The 20,586-nt window shown below is 43.1% G+C and overlaps 1 protein-coding gene and 1 long non-coding RNA gene across 13 annotated transcripts in view; one reads left to right on the top strand and one right to left on the bottom strand.

The window, feature by feature from the left end:
* Positions 1 to 20,586, bottom strand: part of COL6A5 (collagen type VI alpha 5 chain) — a 129,523-nt gene that overhangs the window by 49,644 nt on the left and 59,293 nt on the right. For all 7 annotated transcript variants that reach the window (XM_038570812.1, XM_038570813.1, XM_038570814.1 and 4 more), the window contains exons 8-22: positions 18,303 to 18,878; positions 16,316 to 16,656; positions 16,123 to 16,204; positions 14,163 to 14,305; positions 12,907 to 12,999; positions 11,297 to 11,350; positions 9,430 to 9,501; positions 9,059 to 9,085; positions 8,904 to 8,948; positions 8,761 to 8,814; positions 6,839 to 6,901; positions 6,093 to 6,158; positions 5,644 to 5,697; positions 1,194 to 1,229; positions 633 to 695 (exon numbers count right to left, since the gene is read on the bottom strand). In XM_038570812.1, the coding sequence (XP_038426740.1) occupies positions 633 to 695; positions 1,194 to 1,229; positions 5,644 to 5,697; positions 6,093 to 6,158; positions 6,839 to 6,901; positions 8,761 to 8,814; positions 8,904 to 8,948; positions 9,059 to 9,085; positions 9,430 to 9,501; positions 11,297 to 11,350; positions 12,907 to 12,999; positions 14,163 to 14,305; positions 16,123 to 16,204; positions 16,316 to 16,656; positions 18,303 to 18,878 (1,769 nt within the window). The remainder of the gene's footprint in view (positions 1 to 632; positions 696 to 1,193; positions 1,230 to 5,643; positions 5,698 to 6,092; positions 6,159 to 6,838; positions 6,902 to 8,760; positions 8,815 to 8,903; positions 8,949 to 9,058; positions 9,086 to 9,429; positions 9,502 to 11,296; positions 11,351 to 12,906; positions 13,000 to 14,162; positions 14,306 to 16,122; positions 16,205 to 16,315; positions 16,657 to 18,302; positions 18,879 to 20,586) is intronic.
* LOC111091930 overlaps positions 3,851 to 20,586 on the top strand; it is a 32,732-nt gene continuing 15,996 nt past the window's right edge. For 3 of the 6 annotated variants that reach the window (XR_005377018.1, XR_005377014.1, XR_005377019.1), the window contains exons 1-7: positions 3,851 to 4,005; positions 8,507 to 10,112; positions 10,368 to 10,553; positions 12,570 to 12,701; positions 16,521 to 16,564; positions 16,653 to 16,788; positions 20,092 to 20,152. This is a non-coding gene — a long non-coding RNA (uncharacterized LOC111091930). The remainder of the gene's footprint in view (positions 4,006 to 8,506; positions 10,113 to 10,367; positions 10,554 to 12,569; positions 12,702 to 16,520; positions 16,565 to 16,652; positions 16,789 to 20,091; positions 20,153 to 20,586) is intronic. The other 3 variants (XR_005377017.1, XR_005377015.1, XR_005377016.1) reach the window with 3 other exon arrangements.

Here is a 20,586-nt window from a genome sequence, read left to right as displayed (position 1 = left end):
CCTTCCAGACAAGTTGTGGCTTAAAGTGAGTTCCATAAGATAACTAAATACCATGTGTTACAAAGCCATTATCTAGGGATGACCCCAGCATCTTTCTAACATGAAAGACAGAGATATCCTGACTCCAATGTCCATATCAGTAATGGTATGACCAAGAAAAAAAATGGCTCAAGTAAAGCCCTATCAGTAATATCCTAAAAGCACACTCACTCCCTGTGAATTAGCTTTAGATGAGTTGAATAACAATTTCCAATTCCTAACTTTCCTTTGTGGGATCTGTGTGCAGGGCTTCGGTTAGGGAAAACCAATCTGTTGATCCTGATACTGATTACTAATATTATATTAAGGCCTTAATAATTCATTACTAACAAATTGATACAATACTAGGTGAACACAAGAGCATCCATTTCCTCTATTCAATGGAGGAAAATGCAAAACAGGAGCAGGTTTGATGGAGCGAAATCACTCTCCCATGATGGGAAATGTAGAATTCCAGAAGCATGAACCATGGAGGAGAGCAAGAGCATATTAAACACTTCTCAGTTATTTGTTTTTATACAGAACTACCCACAGGCTCCCCATCCGAATAACTCAGCATTATTTATGAATATTTATGAAATTCTTCAACGTACCTGTGGGCCTTGTAATCCATCAGCTCCCTGGGTACCTTGAGGTCCAGGATTTCCCGGCTCCCCCTAATGAATGAATTTTCAGTGTTAACACTTTCTCTACACAGTTTCCATACAGATTCTCCCTTTATACTGTCTAGGGCCGTAATACATAGTACACGGGTACTATTTTGACTGAATCTTGGCTCCCCCTTTACTTTGCCTAGGATTTTATTCATTTCCATACTGAAAAATGAATACAAGATTATTTCTGACTCTAGTAAAGAATTTCACTCTCATGCAGTCGATTCCTTGCGTGCATGTGAAAAGCAGTCAAATGGCCCTCAGGTCCTCTTGTCTATGAGGTGTCCGTGAAGGGGGCTCTGCCTTAGGTCAGGCCTGTCGAGTTCCTAGCAGCTGAACTGAGGGGCCCTTGTGTTGCCCAGCTTTGGTGGGGCCATGCCTAATGTTCTGCACTTCCTACAAAGTCCCTGTCAAATGCTCTTACATTCCCAGTGCCATCGGCATATGAGGAATCTCCTTGGAACCATCTACCATGGAGGGCAGAAAGAATAGGGTACTTACCAAGGCCCCTGGGGACCCCCTTCGGCCTTCCCTTCCCTGGAACAGAAAAGGCAAAAGTGTTAGGGTTGTGTATGTATCCAGATGGAGGGGCCTTTAGAGGCAAACCAGCCTGTTTCATTCTCTGACAGACATAAGTAATGAGTAGCTCACAGAAATGGCTTCCCTGAGGCACTTTCCAAAGACAAGTTTTCACCCTGGGCATTTCATTACAGGCTAACATTTGGGGGATTGATTGAAAGCCAGTGTGAAAGTCATTACAGATCCAGCTCCAGTCGAACAATCTCTGACAATTATTTGGGAGGCTGTTTGGGAAATCAGATCATTCTGAAGAACCTGTCTTGCCTCTTTCCCTCTTCAGCAAATCCCACAAAGCACTGCCTGCTAATCAGAGGCTTCCTACAGGAGAACAAGCTGTGTCCAATCATCTTTCTGTATACTACGCCCTGAACGTATCTTAGAGGAGAGTAAAAATTGTTAGATTCAGGGCTTCACATGGGCCCATGGAAGTTTTGGCCTCTTCTCCACACAAGAGAATTAAAATTAACCAGAGGAAGCAGGAAAGCAACAAGATGTACTACATGCAATAAATTTTATTTTATTTTATTTTATTTTATTTTTTTAAAGATTTTATTTATTTATTCATGAGAGACACAGAGAGAGAGAGAGAGAGAGAGAGAGAGAGAGGCAGAGACACAGGCAGAGGGAGAGGCAGGCTCCATGCAGGGAGCCCGACGTGGGACTCGATCCCAGGTCTCCAGGATCAGGCCTTGGGCTGAAGGCGGCACTAAACCGCTGAGCCACTCAGGCTTCCCCATGCAATAAATTTTAAAGGAAAATAGATATTTTTGTTGGCTTGTCCATGGAATTCTACAGGAAGGAAGTGGCTGATGGGGTCTGCTCCATCCATACAGTGTTCCAACAGCACTGTGTGCTTATCTGAGAAACGGCTGATCCTCCGGAGGCAGAAATCTGTCTACACTTAACCAGAGGTGATTTCCATTTTGCCAGCTCAGGCCCTCCCCCTCGTGGCTGCTTTGCCACGCTCTGTCCTTTCCAGAGAACAATCAGGAGGATGATTCAGACCCCACACCCTAACTTCCTTCCTAAACAGCAACAATAAAATCTGTACCCGTGTGCCCCCCTCATCCCTGCCCCTTTGAGTGAGCTTGGGAACATCTCAACCATTAATTTACTTTGTGTTGTGATAAACAACTACGATTACTTTAGCAATAAGACAAAGACTTTTAAAAAATTCTATTCATGCATCAGAAAGGTAGTCATGGGCATTATTTCAGAATCAGTTTTCTTTCAACTGCCTACCTTCTGGAATTCCTTCAAATGAATTACCTGACCAAGTATCATCTCTCCCAGGTTAGCTGATGATTGGAATTCCTCCACTGGGGTTCTAGCCCTGATTCAGGGGCTCTCCTTTCAAAATGCAAATGCCCTTTGGGAGAAGTTACCCCTTGTACCTTGGCAGCTGTTTGTACCCTTATGTGACTAATAAAAAAGCAGTGAAAAAACAGCAAACAGATGTTGAGGCCACCGTTACCCTGTGATGTCATAATTCCATTAAAAAAGACAAAAGAGGGAATCCCTGGGTGGCTCAGTGGTTTAGCGCCTGCCTTGAGCCCAGGGTGTGATCCTGGAGACCCGGGATCCCTGCGTGGAGCCTGCTTCTCCCTCTGCGTGTGTCTCTGCCTCTCTCTCTCTCTCTCTCTCTCTCTCTCTGTCTATCATGAATAAATAAATAAAATCTTTAAAAAAGACAAAAGAACATTTATTCTACATACAAACAATATGTTAGGGATGTGTCTTTAGAAGTCAGGTGCTTTGCTTTTTTTTTTTTTTTTTTTTTAAGATTTATTTAGTGAACCCCAGGTGGCTCAGTGGTTTAGCACCACCTTCAGCCCAGGGCATGATCCTGGAGACCTGGGATTGAGTCCCATGTCAGGCTCCCTGCATGGAGCCTGCTTCTCCCTCAGCCTGTTTCTTTGCCTCTCTTTCTCTCTCTCTGTCTCTCATGAATAAATAAATAAAATCTTTTTAAAAATATTTAAAAAAATAAAGATTTATTTATTCATGAGAGACACAGACTGAGAGAGAGAGAGAGAGAGAGAGAGAGGGAGAGGCAGAGACACAGGAAGAGGGAGACGCAGGCTCCTCACAGGGAGCCTGATATGGGACTCAATCCCGAAACCCAGGATCACGACCTGAGCCGAAGGCAGGTGCCCAACCGCTGAGCCACCCAGGAATCCCTAGAAGTCAGGCTCTCTTGACTTGACGCTGACCTTTAAAGCCTGTGTGGCATAGGGCAGTTGGGCAAAAAGCCTTAGCCAGAAGGTTAGGACCCCAGACTCTGGAGTAAGTAGGTCTGGGTTCAAACTCCCGTTCTGCCACTTGGTACCTATCCTGATCCTGGGCAAGTTGCCCAAGGGTCCTTGATTAGTTTCATCCATAAAATGGATATAATAACAGTATCTATCTAGTAGGCTTGTTATGAGGATTTAATATTTGAAAGTGATCTGATCAGGACTTGGCACAAAATGAACTCTATAAAAGTATAAACACAATTATTAGTAAGTACTTGTGTGTGGCAGGCTAAAAACAAGAGGTCTGGAATGTTGTTTCCAGTGTTCTGGTTCTGAGCACATCAATCCACTGTTTGGGCAACAGCTAGTACAATTCACTTGCCTAAGTTGGAATTCTATCACACAGGAGGCAGTGTCTTATGCTTGCCTGCGTTCTTCAAATCTGTCATCTACTTAAGATCTTCTGACCCTTATAGAGAATTCTGGTCTTCACTGGAAAGGTAAGGAAGAGGTAGAAAATCTTGGTGCTCTTTTATATTTACATTACCTTTTTTTAAAAAAAAAGATTTTATTTATTTATTCATGAGAGACACACGGGGCGGGGGGGGGGGGCAGGGGCAGAGACACAGGCAGAGGGAGAAGCAAGCTCCCTACAAGGAGCTCAATGCGGCACTCGATCCCAGGACCCTGGGATCATGACCTGAGCCAAAGGCAGATGCTCAACCACTGAGCCACTCAGGCATTGCCTTGTTCAATTCAGATGAAAAGAAGTTACAAAGGTAGGAGCTGGGCAAGAAAGTAGGTGAAGATGGGAGAAGAAGGCTGAGAGCCTGCTGTGTCTGAAGTGACTTAAAGTCATTGGCTGGTTTATCCAAGTAGTAATCCCCAACCTCATCCCTAGCATCTCTTTCAAAAAGTGCTTGATTGATGGTGACAGATATAAAGCTATCTCAAACTAAGAGCATTTTCTCTTAAACCAACAAAAATATCTATTTATCTTTAAATTTTATTGCATGTAGTACATCTTGCTGCTTTCCTGCTTCCTCTGGTTAATTTTAATTCTCTTGTGTGGAGAAGAGGGCAAAGTCCCAGAGAATTTTTACCAGAAGCACCAGCAAGCCTAAGCCATCTGACTGTAGATCCTATCCCTTAAGTTCTATGATTCAAGATAAATAAAGGCAAGAGGAATTAAAACACATTTCTCTGCTATCTATTCCAGAGAGAAAGGCAATCAGCCACAGCCGTCAAAGTGATGAGAAGACTCCAAGTCTATAATAGAAAAGGAAGCCAAGCACTTTCAGTTCCTTCTTGAACAAAGCTCAGGGCCAAATCTAGGATGCTCTGCATTATTGTCTTTTTATAATCTCCGTTCTTAGTGCATGGTAAAAGGGTTTCTAACACGTTGGAAATGTCCCCTCTCACTTCAGCCATCCACAAAAAGAAAAGTGATTTTTTGGTTGTTCCTTAAAAAGAAGAGGAGATCCCATATCCCTGTTTTAGGCTTGATATCACAAAAGATGCTATAAAGACGCCCAGGGGCCTTGAGGTTGCTACAGGTTTGGCTCTAGTCACCAGTGTTTTGATTTATTTGGGAAGAATTTACCTGTGACTCTTCTTTCCTATTGGAGACATTTGAAGAGAAAGAGAGTATATTTACCCAATTCATATTTTTATAGAAGCCCAAAGGTGCTAAGCTACTGGAGGAGGGCTTTCATGTTAAAGGCACTCTCTCCAAAGACATTCAAAAGCTTCTGGAAGGTGGAAAGAGGAAGGCAGACTGTTACAGAGGTTTTCAACAAGGAGTAATTTTCCCCACCCCCAAACCCCCACCGCCACCATCTGTCTTCACTCCTCACTACCCTCACCCCAGACATTTGGCAAAATGTGCAGATATTTTTGTCTGTCACAACTTGGGGGGAGTGAGTGCTACTGACATCTAGTGGGTGGAGAATGGGATGCTCTGAAACATCCTATAAAGCACATGATAGTCCCTCATAACATTGTCTGGGCCCAAATGACAGTAGTACCAATGTATCAGCCCTGGGTCAGCCAACTCTGCAGCGGCAAGTATTGTGAATGCCTCTGTGGCAACTTTAAGTGATACAAAGGGGAAAATAAATGTTCATGAAAATACTTACCCTACTTCCTCTGGAATTAGGATCACCTGGTATCCCTTTCTGTCCAGTTCTACCCTAGAAATACAATTGGTTCCCCAAAATGTTAAGGCAAAAGATTCGGAATAACTCCATTAGCATAGAAACCCTAATAGGTACTATTAAAACAGCAGAACAAATGTGTCATGCTAGAATCTTTCTGCATATCAACACTACTGAGTATATATCTTTTAAAGAGGAAAATGATATATCAACATGTACTGCTGATTATCAGTTTCCCCATATACTATCACCTGCCAGAAACCTAGTAATTTTATTGATAGAAGTGTAACCTACAAATTATAGAAGGGTTACATATTTTACTAAATAATTAATTTAGAATTTATGAAAGTCTCAGCTCAGTAACAGAATTAATCATTCATACATTGTAAATAGATCTATAGAATCTATGTATATAAAACAGATCCAATTACTTGTCTTCCTTGTTCTCCTTTGGAGCCCTTTTGTCCTTTGATGTTACTGTTTTGTCCTGGATTACCCTAGAGGAAGATTTCAAAAGTATTTTAGAACCAAGAAATATCAGTGCTTTTTTTTTTTTTTTTTTCAAATACCATGGAACAATGTTCAAGTAGTGAGCTAATTCAGGTTAAGTGAGGAGGGGTGAGAGAAAATTCTCCATATTTGAAGTTCATACAATTTTGAAAGAAATGGAAATATTTTCCCAAGTTTGAAGAGAGTTTGGTGACAGATGAAGTGATAAGAGTGCTTGCTAAAGACTGCCTGCCGAAGTGATGATGATTTTCTCTTCTCTGTATTGGCAGCTTCACTGATGCACTAGTCCAAACATGTTTACAACACTTCCTTAGAGGTATAACAAGGTTCCCTTTTAATCAAGTCTGCACATAGGGACTCTGTAAGTTTAGACGCCCAATAAGCAAAATCATGAAAATTTCTCCCCCAAAAGAAACTTGAAAGTCTCAACATAACATTAAGGATGATTAGGATGGAACCTTAGTTCCCAGCTCCAAATTTCCAATATATTCAGCCAAGATCAGATGCACACAGATTTTTTTCCCAAGCAACGAAGTCTCAGTCAACACCTCCTACCCTGACTCTCAAGACCAGCCTTTGCCTATGAGTTAGCAGGAAACAAAGATAAAGGAGATGGGAACTTGGAGCAACTACATAATTCAGAGCCAATTAGACCCAAGTAACTTACAGGATCTCCTGGGAAGCCCTTCTCTCCATATCCCCCAGGGGGGCCTCTGGAACCTGGACTGCCCTGAAAAAAATAAAATGAGCTTCTGAGTTAGCTTGTAGGAAGGTTTTATAATGATGTTAAAATGTCAAATGTGTGTTTTGGAGGCAAGAAAATCAATCAGACAAAATGATCCATGTTCCTCTCTCTTAGCCAGACTTCTGAAGCAGTCCTCAATACAGTTTTAAGCCTAAGGTTAGGATTATCTGTAGTGAGGCTGAGCAATGGGAAAACTCTCATGACCTAGCATAGTTAGGTCTAGTTCCAACAGAACTTTCTACAGTAATAGAAATGTTCTATATTTGCATTGCCCAATACGGTAGCAACTAGCCTTACATGGATACTGAGCACATGAAATGTGACTAGGACAACTGAAGAACAGAATTTTTCATGTTCACTCATTGGAATTTAAACAGTCATATACTGCTAATGAGTATTATAGTGGACATCCCAGCCCGCCTAGGAACTTTTGATATTTACAATTAAATTACCCACTGGAAACCTCCACAGGAATGTTCCACCTGTCACCTCAAGCTCAAGTGTTCACAACTTAGCTTGTCCAAACCAGGGTCCTTGAAGGCATTTTGACTCCTCCTTTCCTGCTTCTCTGGTCACCTAGATCCAGAACTCTTATGTCCCAGAGCCAGAACCAGGGTAAGAGAAGCAAGTAACCTAAGGTGCGAAATTTAGGGAGACACTCACACTTTGCATGACTCTGAGAATGAGTACTTACTTAAATCCTGCACTCTTGCTGCTCATTCCAGCCCAGGCCTGCTATGTCCTTAGTATGTCTTGTCTCTGTTCTCACTGATGTTGCTTTACTTGAAGGCTTCATCACTTCTCACCTTGATTATTCCAAATCCTCTCATCTTTGCCTTGCAATTGTGTCATCTCTGACACATCCTCCATACCACTGTCAAGTAATATTTCTAACATGCAAAAATTCAGTTTTGCTCTCCATACTTAGAATCTTTCAAAGGCTCATGATTGCCTAATAATCAAAAGCCTAACTCCCCCACACGGCACATCATTGCCCTCCCGATCTCTTCCCCCCACCTCTAGAATCTCACATCCCTCTACCTGTACTCTAACGCTCAACTTGCAGTGCCCTCAAATCTCCACATCTTTGTTTATGCTGTTCCCTCTGTCTGGAATGCCTTTCTTCCATGCTTGCTAATGCCCATCATCTTCAGCTTAGGGATTGCTTCTTCTAGGAAGACTTCCTGAACTCCCTCTCCACCTTGCTGAGTTAGGTACCCTTCTCTGGGCTCTCATGTAGTTGCCTACAACATGGCTTCAATCATGTACTGCACTATCATTAGCTGTCATTAATATGTCTGTCTTTCTATGTCTGGGGATCCTTGAGGACAAGGACAGTGTGGTTCATTTCTCAATCTTCAGTACATAACTCAGTGGTTGGCACATGCCAGGCATTAAAATATATTGAATAAATAAACGGATCAGAACATAAAAGCATAGTTGCTTGGAGCCAAGTAGGTACATATTAATAAGTATTGAAATGAATTTAAGGTAAAAAATGTTTCACTGTCATTTGCTACACCAAAGTCACCAAAATAATTTTATATTTTTCTTTTGCTTTTTATGTTTTCCCCCTCTGATGCAATAAAGAGAACATGGAAGCAAAACATTCACTTTCAGACTTCTGAGGAACATGCCCATGGAAGAACCTTGCATGCCTTGACTCCCTCTCACTGGAATTCTTGAAAATTCCCAAGTGAGAATGTGGCATCTATTCAGTAGTAACAGGACTTCTTCGTGTGGTCAAGTCAGCTGTCACTGTTTTCCGTACTGAGCACTGGCTTACAGCAGTTAAGACTGTCTCTTTACCAAATTCTCCTTCTTTGATATACTGAAAGTGTTACCTGAGATCCTGGATCACCTTTTTCTCCCTTTGCCCCAGGAAATCCATGAATGCCCTAAAAGAAGTCAAGGAAAACAAAATTCCCATTTAAAGAGAAGTACATCAACCTCGTGACCATGTTATAGTGCCTTAAAGATGGCTTACCTCTTCCCCATCCAGTCCATCAATCCCATCCTCTCCATGTTCTCCCTGAGGGACAATAAGGAGTGCAGTCAGGTCAGAGGAGGTCTCTGCCACACGCTTACTGGGAAACTAATTCCATCAGGAAATCAAATTGGACTGAGAAGACACTACAGTACCTTACTTCCAGAAAATCCTTTGGCTCCCTGTAAAAGATCAAATGTCTCTCACTGACACATCAAAGACAGACAGCAGGTAGACTCACGGAGTGTTGGAGCAGGAAGCAGCTGCCTCCCTAAAGAGGTGCTTCTGGCTCTCCAACCACAAAGAAGTGATAGGTGGGATTGAATGAATGCTCCAAACTCATTGAGATGTCTAAGAAGCAGAATTAGTCCGCAGGAGAAGACACTGACATGTAATTGGAGAAAGACAAAGGGAGGCTGGGGATGGAAGAGAGAAAAGGAGGGAGGGAAGGAGGAAGGACAGGAAGGAGGAGAAAAGCAGATCATGTTGTAGGGAATTAAAAATCACATTTCTAGCAGAGACTTACCTTTTGACCCTGCTCTCCTGGACATCCTGCAGTCCCGCTATCTCCTGTGGGTCCAATATCTCCTCGTCTTCCCTAAAAAAAGGCACCCAGACAGATATCCAAAGTGACTCTTTTGCCAGAAGTCACCAGCAGTTTATTTTTTAAGAGTAAAGCTAGAGCACAGGAGCACTCTGGGCTTCACACAAAGCAAATCCTTCCCCAAATGCTTTCCTTTAACTCTGGTTTTCCCCTCTATGCTAACATCTTCCCTGTTGCCCTTCGGGGCTTCCTTACAGACCCAAGATGACACAGGAGTGCAGGATGAGCCCAGGTGCTTCCCGGTCCTCATCAGCACAGCCAAAGGTTTGGAAGTCGCTTCACCTGCCAGCCACCTTTCAAACACTCCAGTAATACATGTTGGCGCTGACGTTGTGCCCAGGGAGCCAGTGCTGCCCTGGAAAAGTCATTAGTGCTGATGGTACTGAAGCAAGCTGGTCCCAGGGGACTGGAGCTGAGTAGAAGCAGTTGATGGGCTGGGCTACTGCTATAAGAACTCGAAGATAGGAAGTGCTAGTGATCATGGAAAGGACCACCAGGTGAAAAAGCCCCCAAATCAGACCAGCCACTGGGAGAAGAGCGCTCAAGGTCAATGATGTGTACACCTCCCATCAATCCTTTTTCTCCCAGGAAATATTTAAACACAGGTAAATGCTAGAATAAAATGAATTTCAAGAGAAAAGCAATATGGTCCTCCTTGAGGGCAGGAACCCCCAACTCTCTCTCTCTACCCAATTATGTCCCTTGTGCCTGGTACAATCAGATCTGGAAGCAAAGTGGGTGCTGATGGTTTGTTGTTTGGATAAATAATTATTTAGCAATGGGCTTGATTCTTTCCTTCCTGGTAACTGAGGGGGAAAGGGATTTTTCCTTCCTCTTGCTTTGCTTTCTTTATTCTGAAGATTATTCCCGGGAAAGCAGGAGGCCTCCCTTGTGGCCATAGGTCACTGAGAGGTACCAATACATCATGGCTTCCCGTTGACTGGACTGTCCGCCAGATGCGTGCTCATGGCCAGATACCCACACTTGAAGCCCTCCATGCTGCCTGGGTGAGCTCTAAGACCCCTCTACAGACCCATGGTGAGTGGGTGAGTATTCCCCATAGTGGTCATTTTGTAAAGCAGATCAGCACTAGAGTCTTAGAGGAATATATCGGTTTATGGATCAGAAGACTGAGGGTCAAGAAGTTAAGTGTCTTACTAAGGTTTCTTGTCTAGGTCAGCCCTTGGCTGACTCGAGAGCCTGTGCTTTTAATCATACCTGCCCAGGCGAAGAGCTAGCTTGATTCTAAGGGGATGGAGATGCAGGCTGGATGCTTCCTGAATTTTCCTCATCCCACTCAAGTGTTTCAATTCCTTCAAATCTATTCTCATAATTTGATTGATGAACCAAGTGAGAGTTCTGGTTTTAGGGTCAAAGATTGAGATGAGAAGACCTCTGTGTTTCATGGAACCATGAAGCTGCGCCTTTCCATGTACTAAGCACTGAGCTCTGGATCCCAAGACAGCCCCTCACAGAGAGCCCTACTTCACCCTGTATAGGGGAGACAGGAGCATGCCCCACTGATAAAAACATGCCAGGCAACATGTATGTAAGCCTGCTCCCTCCTCCCCTCAAAAGTAGATTTGGTGAGTGCTCATAATCCAGACAAAAAGGGGGGTGGTAGAGAGCAACCCAGTCCTGCAAAGCCACCCAAAACCTCCATATAAACATAACCCTTTCTGTGGGAGGATAAAGCTGTCCATGCAAAAGGAAATCATTGCTTCTGTTTGGTGCGTGGGGCGGGGGGTTGGGGAGTGGGGGGTGGTAAGGGAGGATCAGAAAAACTTACGGGGTCTCCATCTTCTCCCCGGTGTCCTCTGGTACCTTTCAAGCCCGGAGAACCCTGGCGGAAAGAGAGAAAATACATTTTAGGCAGCTTCCTTCTATTTGAACTTGTGAAATCATGAGCCATTGTAGACATGCCCCTCTCTTCAACTTGGTCACAGTGTCTGCAGGGGTGGCTATAGGTCTGGGGAGAGTCTGACAACCTCTGACTCCTACAGGAATCTGACCTATGGAGCCCACTTTGCAGCTCAGGGCATCCAGGCCAGTCCCATGCCTAAGGGGCTGTGGGTAGGCAACTGTTGTCACCACAACTCTTCTAGAAGGCAAATCCATCACATTTCCAAAAAGATAATTTTATTTCCTTTTACTTTTCTGAGAGCTCAGGGAAGAAGAAGCACTTCTCTCAATAACGAGATTACTTATATGTAAATTGTGATCATCTCTCCCTCTGCCCAGTGTGGTTTAACTGCCTCGTGGCTTATTTGTGCTAAAGATTTAATCAGAGGTTTGCTTTCCTCACCATGTAACATGGGTCCTGACTGTCTGCTCAGTACACCTGGGGGCTGTACTCTTGGATTGTAACTCTGAAACTGACCAAAGCAAAGCGATGAGAGAGGAAACTGCTGAACAAAGCATCAAACTCAGTAAACAGGCCAGATCACATACCCACAAGGATGGACAATGTGGGACTCATGAGCAAGTATTATATTTGCTCTCTTAAAAAAATACTCCTTTTATTATGATGTCTAAAACTCTTTTAAAAAGTGCATAAAAGTAAATAAAATATAAAGGCACAGCTTAATTATTGTAAAGTGAACATCCACGGAACCACCAGCCAGGCAGGACATCACTAGCCCCAGACGCAGCCTCCATCCCAATGCTGAAACACTCCCCCCACCCCCACCCCAGGGAGCACACCCCTGGCTTTCATGACAATACATTTTTGCCTTTTTTAATACTTCACTACTGAATTATTCATCCCTAGATATGACAGATTAGTTTTGCCTGCTTTCAAACTTTTTATAAGTGGAATCATATTGTATGTATCTTCTGCATTTTGCTTTTTATTTTTTGGCCATTACTGTGTTTGTAAACTTATTCATGTTGTCATATGTATCTGTAGCTCATTCATCTTCATCATCTTAGAGTATTCCATTAATGAAGACACTGACATTTATTTATTTGTGTAATAAAATTATTATATAATTGTGTAATTGGACTTCTAGAATTCATTTTTTAAAGGGCTATTAATCTACAATGCTTTGCTTTTTTTGCAGTTCAATTTCACTCATTGCTGATGAAGTACAATCTTCTCCATTATTTCTAATACCGCCTGCACCCTTCAAACTGTTTAAAGCAGGTGTGAAAGTATAAATTGCAAAGCCAAGGAGCAACATCACAAAGGATAGGTAAGAAAAATGGGAGTTATTCTTAAGAGCAGTATCAAAAGTGAGCCCTTCTGAACTGGCTCCTACACCACAGAAGTCACATGAAATAAATGTCCAAAGCAATCACACTAGCATTGAGTAAAGGCTGCAGAGTCCACCTTGTGGCCTAAGTCCCATACCCAAATCAAGGAACATTGGGTAAAATAGTTTCACAACTGAATGGCACCTTCATGGCTCGTAGTCCTCGGGACCCATAAAGACCTGGAGCCCCTGAACACTTGCAAAATGTGCAGCAGCAAGTCTTCTCTGCAATGTTTCCCTGGAAAAAGCAAACTTGAGTGAGCAACAATTGTCAGGAACTTCATGGCATGAGAACTGTTTTTGTACAGATCATAATGCACCACCTACAAGACCATCCTCTGTCCTTGAAGGAGGGGCTGCAGAGAATCAGAGGTGCTTTTTGACTCACTACTGAAGCCAGGGACTAGCAATTGGGATACAGTCTACCCTCTCCCAGGAAATGACCTCTCTATAAAAAGGGCACCTGCCACACAGTTAATCATAGGCCAAGTTTGCGCAAGAATGGTTGACTCTTCACTAACAGACTCCTGTTTTCTGGGGATTTCTGCAGCATCATCTGCTGGGAGATTTTCTTTTTTCTTTTCCTTTTTTTTTTTTTTACTGTATAAATTTTTTTTATAAATTTATTTTTTATTGGTGTTCAATCTGCCAACATATAGAATAACACCCAGTGCTCATCCCATCAAGTGCCCCCCTCAGTGCCCGTCACCCAGTCACCCCCACCCCCCACCCACCTCCCTTTCCACCACCCCTAGTTCATTTCCCAGAGTTAGGAGTCTCTCATGTTCTGTCTCCCTTTCTGATATTTCCCACTCATTTTTCTCCTTTCCCCTTTATTCCCTGTCACTATTTTTTATATTCCCCAAATGAATGAGACCATATAATGTTTGTCCTTCTCCGATTGACTTTTTTCACTCGGCATAATACCCTCCAGTTCCATCCACGTCGAAGAAAATGGTGGGTATTTGTTGTTTCTAATGGCTGAGTAATATTCCATTGTATACATAGACCACATCTTCTTTATCCATTCATCTTTCGATGGACACTGAGGCTCCTTCCACATTTGACTATTGTGGACATTGCTGCTATAAACATTGGGGTGCAGGTGTCCCGGCATTTCACTGCATCTGTATCTTTGGGGTAAATCCGCTGGGAGCTTTTCTATTTGACTAGGGGATGGTTGTTTTTTTCAGTTTCCCATGCATTCATTTGGTAGGATGATAAAGGAGGGAAGGATACACAAAAACAAAAATACCCTGCTCTGGTCTTTCACACTTTTTCATCTGCTAAAGATCATGCACTTCATTTAGTGGGGCAAGCAAGGCAGTCTATGGAAATAATGATCAAAATTCCAATTTCATTCTGATGGCCTTTTAGCTGCATTTCTGCTCTACAACTCACCAGGTACTGTGATAGCTTCTTGCCCAGCTCTCTCATGCCAATGGTCAAGTGAGTCCTGTAATCAAATCCCTTTCCAAATTCAAAGCTGGAAAACTCATCATGGGCAGTCGTGTTTAGGGACACCACCAGCAGAGCATCAAGTCCTAGTCAGGAAATGTAACAGATTCAAAACCAAAGAAGAAAAGCCCATCATATTGCTACTCAGTGAATGGTGTTTGCAGAATCATAAAGGGGAAAAGGAAACATAAGAAGAAGCAAGACCTTTGATATATGAAGAACCCAACAGCCTTGTCTGCTTGTTCAGGCTTCAGCAGGAAAACCCCCAGGAAAAAGTATTCCAGGGCAACTGTGTACAAATACTAACAGAAAACTATGTTTAATGCCTCACCACCAAGTTTTGATGCAATTCTTGGGCACTTGAAAGGAATTTCTAGGAAAGGGCATTATTGATATTTGCAGTTTTTCTGAATGTAAATTAATAATAGTTCTCAAAGTCATCTCCATGGCCAAATACTCCTGGGGTGCAGGTCCTGAAAGCCTGAGGAAAACCCAGGGTAGCCATAGCCAGGACTCCATTTATTCATTCATCCACTCACTCATTAATTCATTCATTAGTCCATTTACTCTCTATTCCTTCATTAAACAAATCTTTGCTTATGAGGAGCTAATTATGTATCAATCATTGTACCAAGGACACAAGATGAATAAGACCCGTCCCTTCACAGAAGTACAGTCAATGGAAAAGGTGGACAGGAATCAGATGGTTGTTCTGAGAAGTGGTAAATATCCTGAGAGGGAATGGCAGGGTGCTCTGAAAGCCTAGAGGAGAAGCTCCTAACTTAGCCTTAGAAAGTCATGGAAGGTTTCTGTGAAGACCTGATGTCTAAGCTGATCCTGAAGGATGAATGGAAGCTGGTCAAGGCAGAGAACCAGAGACAGAAGATGGAGAGGAACTGGGGAGGAGCTGGAGATGGGAATTGCTCTAGGCAGAAGAAAAAGTATATGCTGGGACTGGGGGACTGAGGCGTGAGGTGCACTACAGGAAGAAGGGGATAGCTCTGTGTGCCTGGGACGCTGAGTGTGGGAAATGAGGGAAGGTTACAGTGGGGAGTGGGAGCCAGACCCTGTAAAGTGCCAGAGGCTGTACAAGGAACATGATGTGGGAACAGTGGCAAAGGAGGGTGACACAACGCAGCAATCAAACAGGAAATTTTGTGGTCTCTAGGGAGGTTGCTGGAGCTAAACCCCAGAAGTACATGTGGGTCTAAACCCAGGAAGTCTCAAACAATGTATCCCATCTGACAATCAGTGGACCTTCATGTCACTGCATAAGACTCTCAACTTGTGCATTTAGGTTCCAGCACAGTCTGAAACTATGACATGGAGAGAGGTTGTATACTAAGAAGTATACATGTGGCTGTCTTTCACATGGATAATCAGAAACAGTATGGAGTGTCCTCAGTCAGGAAGGAGCCCTGGAAGCAGAATCAAAGAGAGGAAATTGTGTGTATATGGTTTATGGAGGGAGAGAGAGGTGGCAGAAAGGGAGGGGAAGTTGTAAGCAAGGATGTGTCTCAGTAAAGACTTCACCTCGGTAGGTCTCTGGAGTGTAAACTGTGTCAGAGTTGACCCACTTGAGGCAAGGGTGCTAGAATTTTTATTCCTATATCAATTGTCCCTCTTCCACTTCCAGGTGAGATATGATACAACCCACCCCCACTCCAAGGTAATTATTCAGGTCAGTCAAGGACACATGTAGAAGGTCACAGGTGTAAGCACTTGGCCATGGCATTTGCAACATTTGGGGGATGAGCATGCAGGCTGGGCAAGGGGATTCAGGGAGGCACCAACAGCATCTGCTACCAGTGGCCAGACAGATCCCAAGATATACAGCACCTGAGTAAGAAGGGGCTCATTCAGCATGTTCTATGTTTCACCACTTAAATTTGCAACTCATTACCTGCTTTTCTGAGCCTGTCTGATTGATTTTCAAGCATTATCTCACTTTCACCCCCAAGACCATCTGAAAAGATGAGTAGCACCTAGAGGAAGAGGAAAGCAGAGAATGGGATGATGTGAAAATGAAATATATATATCTGGGGAGGAAGGAACAAATGAAAGAACATGGTGATAGGAGATTGAAAGTGACATACCTGTCCTTGGGATTTGGATTTAGCCTCAAATGTATCCCACAGTGACAGCAAGAACTGTGCATTCAGATGAGTTGGCCCATCAACGGTGACTTGCAGCAGGCTGTCAAACATTGCTCTCTGGTAGATTTGGAACTTGGCAGGGAATTCTTGGTCATTGTTCACCTTGAAGGCCACATTCACCTGTACCTCTGTGCCTGCCCCGCAGCTTACCCTCCTGATGGAAGTGATGTCCTCTAAGATGTCTGGGAGGTAAGATCTCAGCCGGGGGTGGTCATGGAACAACGGCTGCCCCGGCAAGTGAGTGGAAATGTCAAACCCGACCACTATGTCCATAAAGCAATCTGGAGACCAAGGGAAATGAGGCCAGATTAATGAGTAGACAGAAGCAAGGAAGAGCAGGAGAGCAGTCATGGCATGACCCAGGGCTGGAGGGTCTCTACAGAAGGAAGATATTGGCTGTTTGACTGACACAGGTATTTCCTCTCTCCTCTTTTAAATATTTCAAGTTCCTTTAGGTATTTGCAGTTCCAATCATGGTTTAGCCTCATTTTCAAAGGCTGGCTGTATGTGTGTGTGCAAACACACAGTCCATTTCTTTTTTTAATGGTATTTGAAATGTCGGTAGAGATTGTTTAATTCAGAGGTCACAAACTCAAAGGGCTACAAAAGCCGGGAGGATGATGTAAATGAGTTAGATGGGCAGGGAGCAAAGATAGTAAATGGAGAACAGTGGCCCATCTGTTCAAGGCTCAATACCAGCTGAGAGTAGCCATGTGGGAAAAGGGGCCCAGGGTTGTCAGATTGCCTTATTTTTCCAAGGGAACCCTAAAATCCCCACTTTTCATGTGAAATCTTCAGTTTGTAAAAGCTGTCAACTAATTTCAGCAAGTTGTCAACACTGCACAGGACAAACACAATTTAGCTGCAAGTGGCCATTTGGTCACTTCGGACCCTGCCCAGTTGCTCATTTTACATATGAGGAAATGGTGATTCATGCAGGTTGCTGCCACTGAACCAGAGAAAGAACTTTGGCTTTCGGATTTCAGTGCCAGGGCCCTTTCCACCACTGTAATCTGCTTCCAGAGGAGCACCCCAAATGGGGCATAGAGAATGGAAAGCTTGGAGAGCTTGGAAAGGCCAACCCATTTTGTGAACGAAGTGGCTTCAGTTGTAACCCTAGAAACAGAAGCAAGCAGAGCAATTTCTGCATGTTGTACAAATTTCACAAAATGTTACATTTGCTGCTTCCTGAGGTGCTATCCTCCCAACTCCCAGCCCAAATGTACGGAACCTGAGTCCTACATGGTGACTCTCAGCTGGAGTGAACAGTGACCTCCCCATTAGATGGGTCATTGCTGTTCATTCATTTCCTTCCCTCCCTGCCCTCTTGACTCATTTACATTGCCCTCTTGGCCTTTGCAGCCATTTGTGTATGTGACCTCTGAGAATTAAATAATCACTAAGGACAATTCAAATCATTATATGATTATACAAAGGCTATCATTAAAAGAAGAAGAAAACATGCACACACATAGGCTCATGTGGACATACACACAGAGACACACACAAGAACACCAAATCCCTTACAAGATGGTTTAACAAAGTTAAAATAGTAAAGCTGTCAACCAGCACAGGTCTGTTTTACCTACTTCCCACTGGATGCAAGGCATTGTTCTAGGACTTCCACAAGTCCAAAGGGAAGAAATAGGAGACTGACTTTCGGTGCTAAGAGGGGCACAAACAGAGGCTTGCAGTGAGGGGAGCAGAGAACACAACCCAGGGCCTGCTCCAGCCTCTGCACCTTTTTCCTCATCTCTCAGGGAGGCTGAGTGATCCCAAGCTTCCTGGAAACAGAGGAAAGGTCTATTCTCATTGCACACTATTTGAAAAATATGTTCAGCTAGAACTAGTCCCGGGAACACCTTGGGAAATGAAGCCCCAGGAAGGTGACGATTCAATTAAAAACAAGAGCAAGGGGAGTACGTACTCGTTTTCCCACAGCTCTGGCAGATTTCACGGACCATTCTTTTTTTCACATCCACATTGTTTAATTTATTAAAGTTATGGAGAGTGATTATTTTTTCAGAATTGCCTGTTATCGGCAGAAATTGCTCCTTATGAACATTTCCTATGCCCCAAACCAGGACACAAATTCCGAGGTTTCTCAAGATCTTCACTTCATTCGCCACATCATAGTAGGGATCCCCGGATGTGAGAACAACCAAAGTTTGAGGGACACCAGCATTTCTTCTCCCACCAGAAGATGAATCAAACATAGCTTTCACTTCTTTAAGGGCCAGATCGATTCGTGGAAACCCTTTGCTCTTGGTGATCGTTTGAATTTGAGTCTTCAATTCCTGTATAGTCAGAGAGTTTTTCAACTCGATAATTTTTTGGAAGCGACTCCCAAATTGAGCCAACCCAATTTTTATTCTCTGATTCTGAATGTTAAAATTATCAATTAAGTCTGACACGAAAGTTGTCATGGTAGCAAACTCGGAATTGGATACCATGTCAGAGCCATCACAAAAGAAAATCACATCAGCTTCTTGAATGTCACACGCTGCAATTGGAAAAAATGAGACAATTATTTTCCTCATGAATTATTCTAAATTTTGTCTTTCCTTGAGTACTTAAACTGCTTTACTAAATTCCCACCTTAGTAGCAAATTGAGATAAGTTAGCAGAGGAGAGAATCACCAATTGGCCTTCAAGAAGGAAAAATGATGGGAAGGAGAAAGATAATAAGCTTGGTTTCAAATTTTAATTTTGTGTGATTCATTTGAAAAGACACTGAAAGTTGCTTAAAGAAGGAAGTTTGAATAGATTGAACATGGTCATTAAAAGGTAAATTGCAAGGGCTAGAAATCCCTTCGACACACCCAAATTGGAAGGTTCACCCAAGTCAAGGTAATGGTACTCTTATTCTACGGCTAGTATTCCTGTTTCTATTAATGCTACCACTTTACATTTGTGTTGAGAATTATCATTTTAAAAAATGTTTTTGGCATACAATTGCTGCTAATATTCATGACCATGTTATAAGGAATTAACTAATTTTATAGATACAGAAGTGGAGTTCAGAGGTTAAGAAACTTGACTAAGAATACACAATTGCTGTGCCACCGTGGGTACCTCAACCGCCTCATTCTTTTTATCTTTAAATCCAGTACTTTTTTTCTACTTCAGCTTTTTAAAATATCATAATCCAAATATTAAAATGTAATGGGATAAGTGTTAATGGCTAGTAAAACAGGGCAAGGGGTCATCTCCCTGAAATCCAAAGTGAAAAGCCTCATAACCCAGGGATAATCTTCTACACTCAGTTCCAATCAAATGCAATGGCTGGAACAGGGGCATCACTAAAGTGGTTACTAAAGGCATTTGAGACAAAAGAATGCCCATTGTCACACTATGATGGGCTGTTCAGATAGACCTTTGAGGAAGGATTTGCTGCCCGGCTGTGGGAGTGTGGTCAATGGGGGGCCTCTGGCTGTCAGCTCCTTCAGGGTCAACCTTACTGCAGGGAGATGTCTTGCAAAAGCCAATGCAAAAAAAAAAAAAAAAAAAAAAAAAGCTGATGCCCTTCTCGGGGCGGCCCACGTCTGGGGACTAAGTAGGAAGGGCATATAACCACCCAGTCATTTTAGTCTACTGTCGACAGCACTGATGGGCAATACATGCTCCAAAGCTCTTTGCAAGGTTTGGAGCTTTGTCAAGCATGCATCACTGTGTGACTTCTTCCACCTATCCTACTTTCCCACTTTCTTTCACAGGTATGGATCCCTAATAAACACCTTGTATCCTAGACTCTGCCTCAGTGTCTGCCTCCAAAAGGTAGGCATGGGAGATGATAATAAAATAGACTCTACCTTTGTAGGAAAAGACTGTAGTCCTTGTGATGTACTAGATTTGGTGGGGACCCTATGATAAAAAAGAGGCCGTGCCTGTCCAAGGAGGTCACAGTCTTGTGACAGATACAGATAAGGAAATAGCAAATATGTGTTCAGTGCTACCACCAGGAGAAATAGAAGGTGCAGGAGAGGGGAGACACACCTGGGATAACTGTCGGGTATTGGGTCAGGAAATTGGCACAGGCAGAAAAATGACAGACAATTTTGACGTAGTGAGGGAAAATGGGCTGGCATGTTCATGATGGATAGAATGCTGCATACAAAAATGCAGAAGTATTTCAGATTGACAGGAGATATTGTGAAGTAAGGAGGGGCAGCAGATGAGGTTGGAGATGTGGGCAAGGTTAGATGGAACTC

This window comes from Canis lupus, chromosome 23 (assembly GCF_011100685.1).
Source record: "Canis lupus familiaris isolate Mischka breed German Shepherd chromosome 23, alternate assembly UU_Cfam_GSD_1.0, whole genome shotgun sequence".
In the NCBI taxonomy this organism is placed as follows: domain Eukaryota; kingdom Metazoa; phylum Chordata; class Mammalia; order Carnivora; family Canidae; genus Canis; species Canis lupus.
Note: the sequence above shows the minus strand (reverse complement) of the source record. Positions and strands in the feature narration are given on the sequence as shown.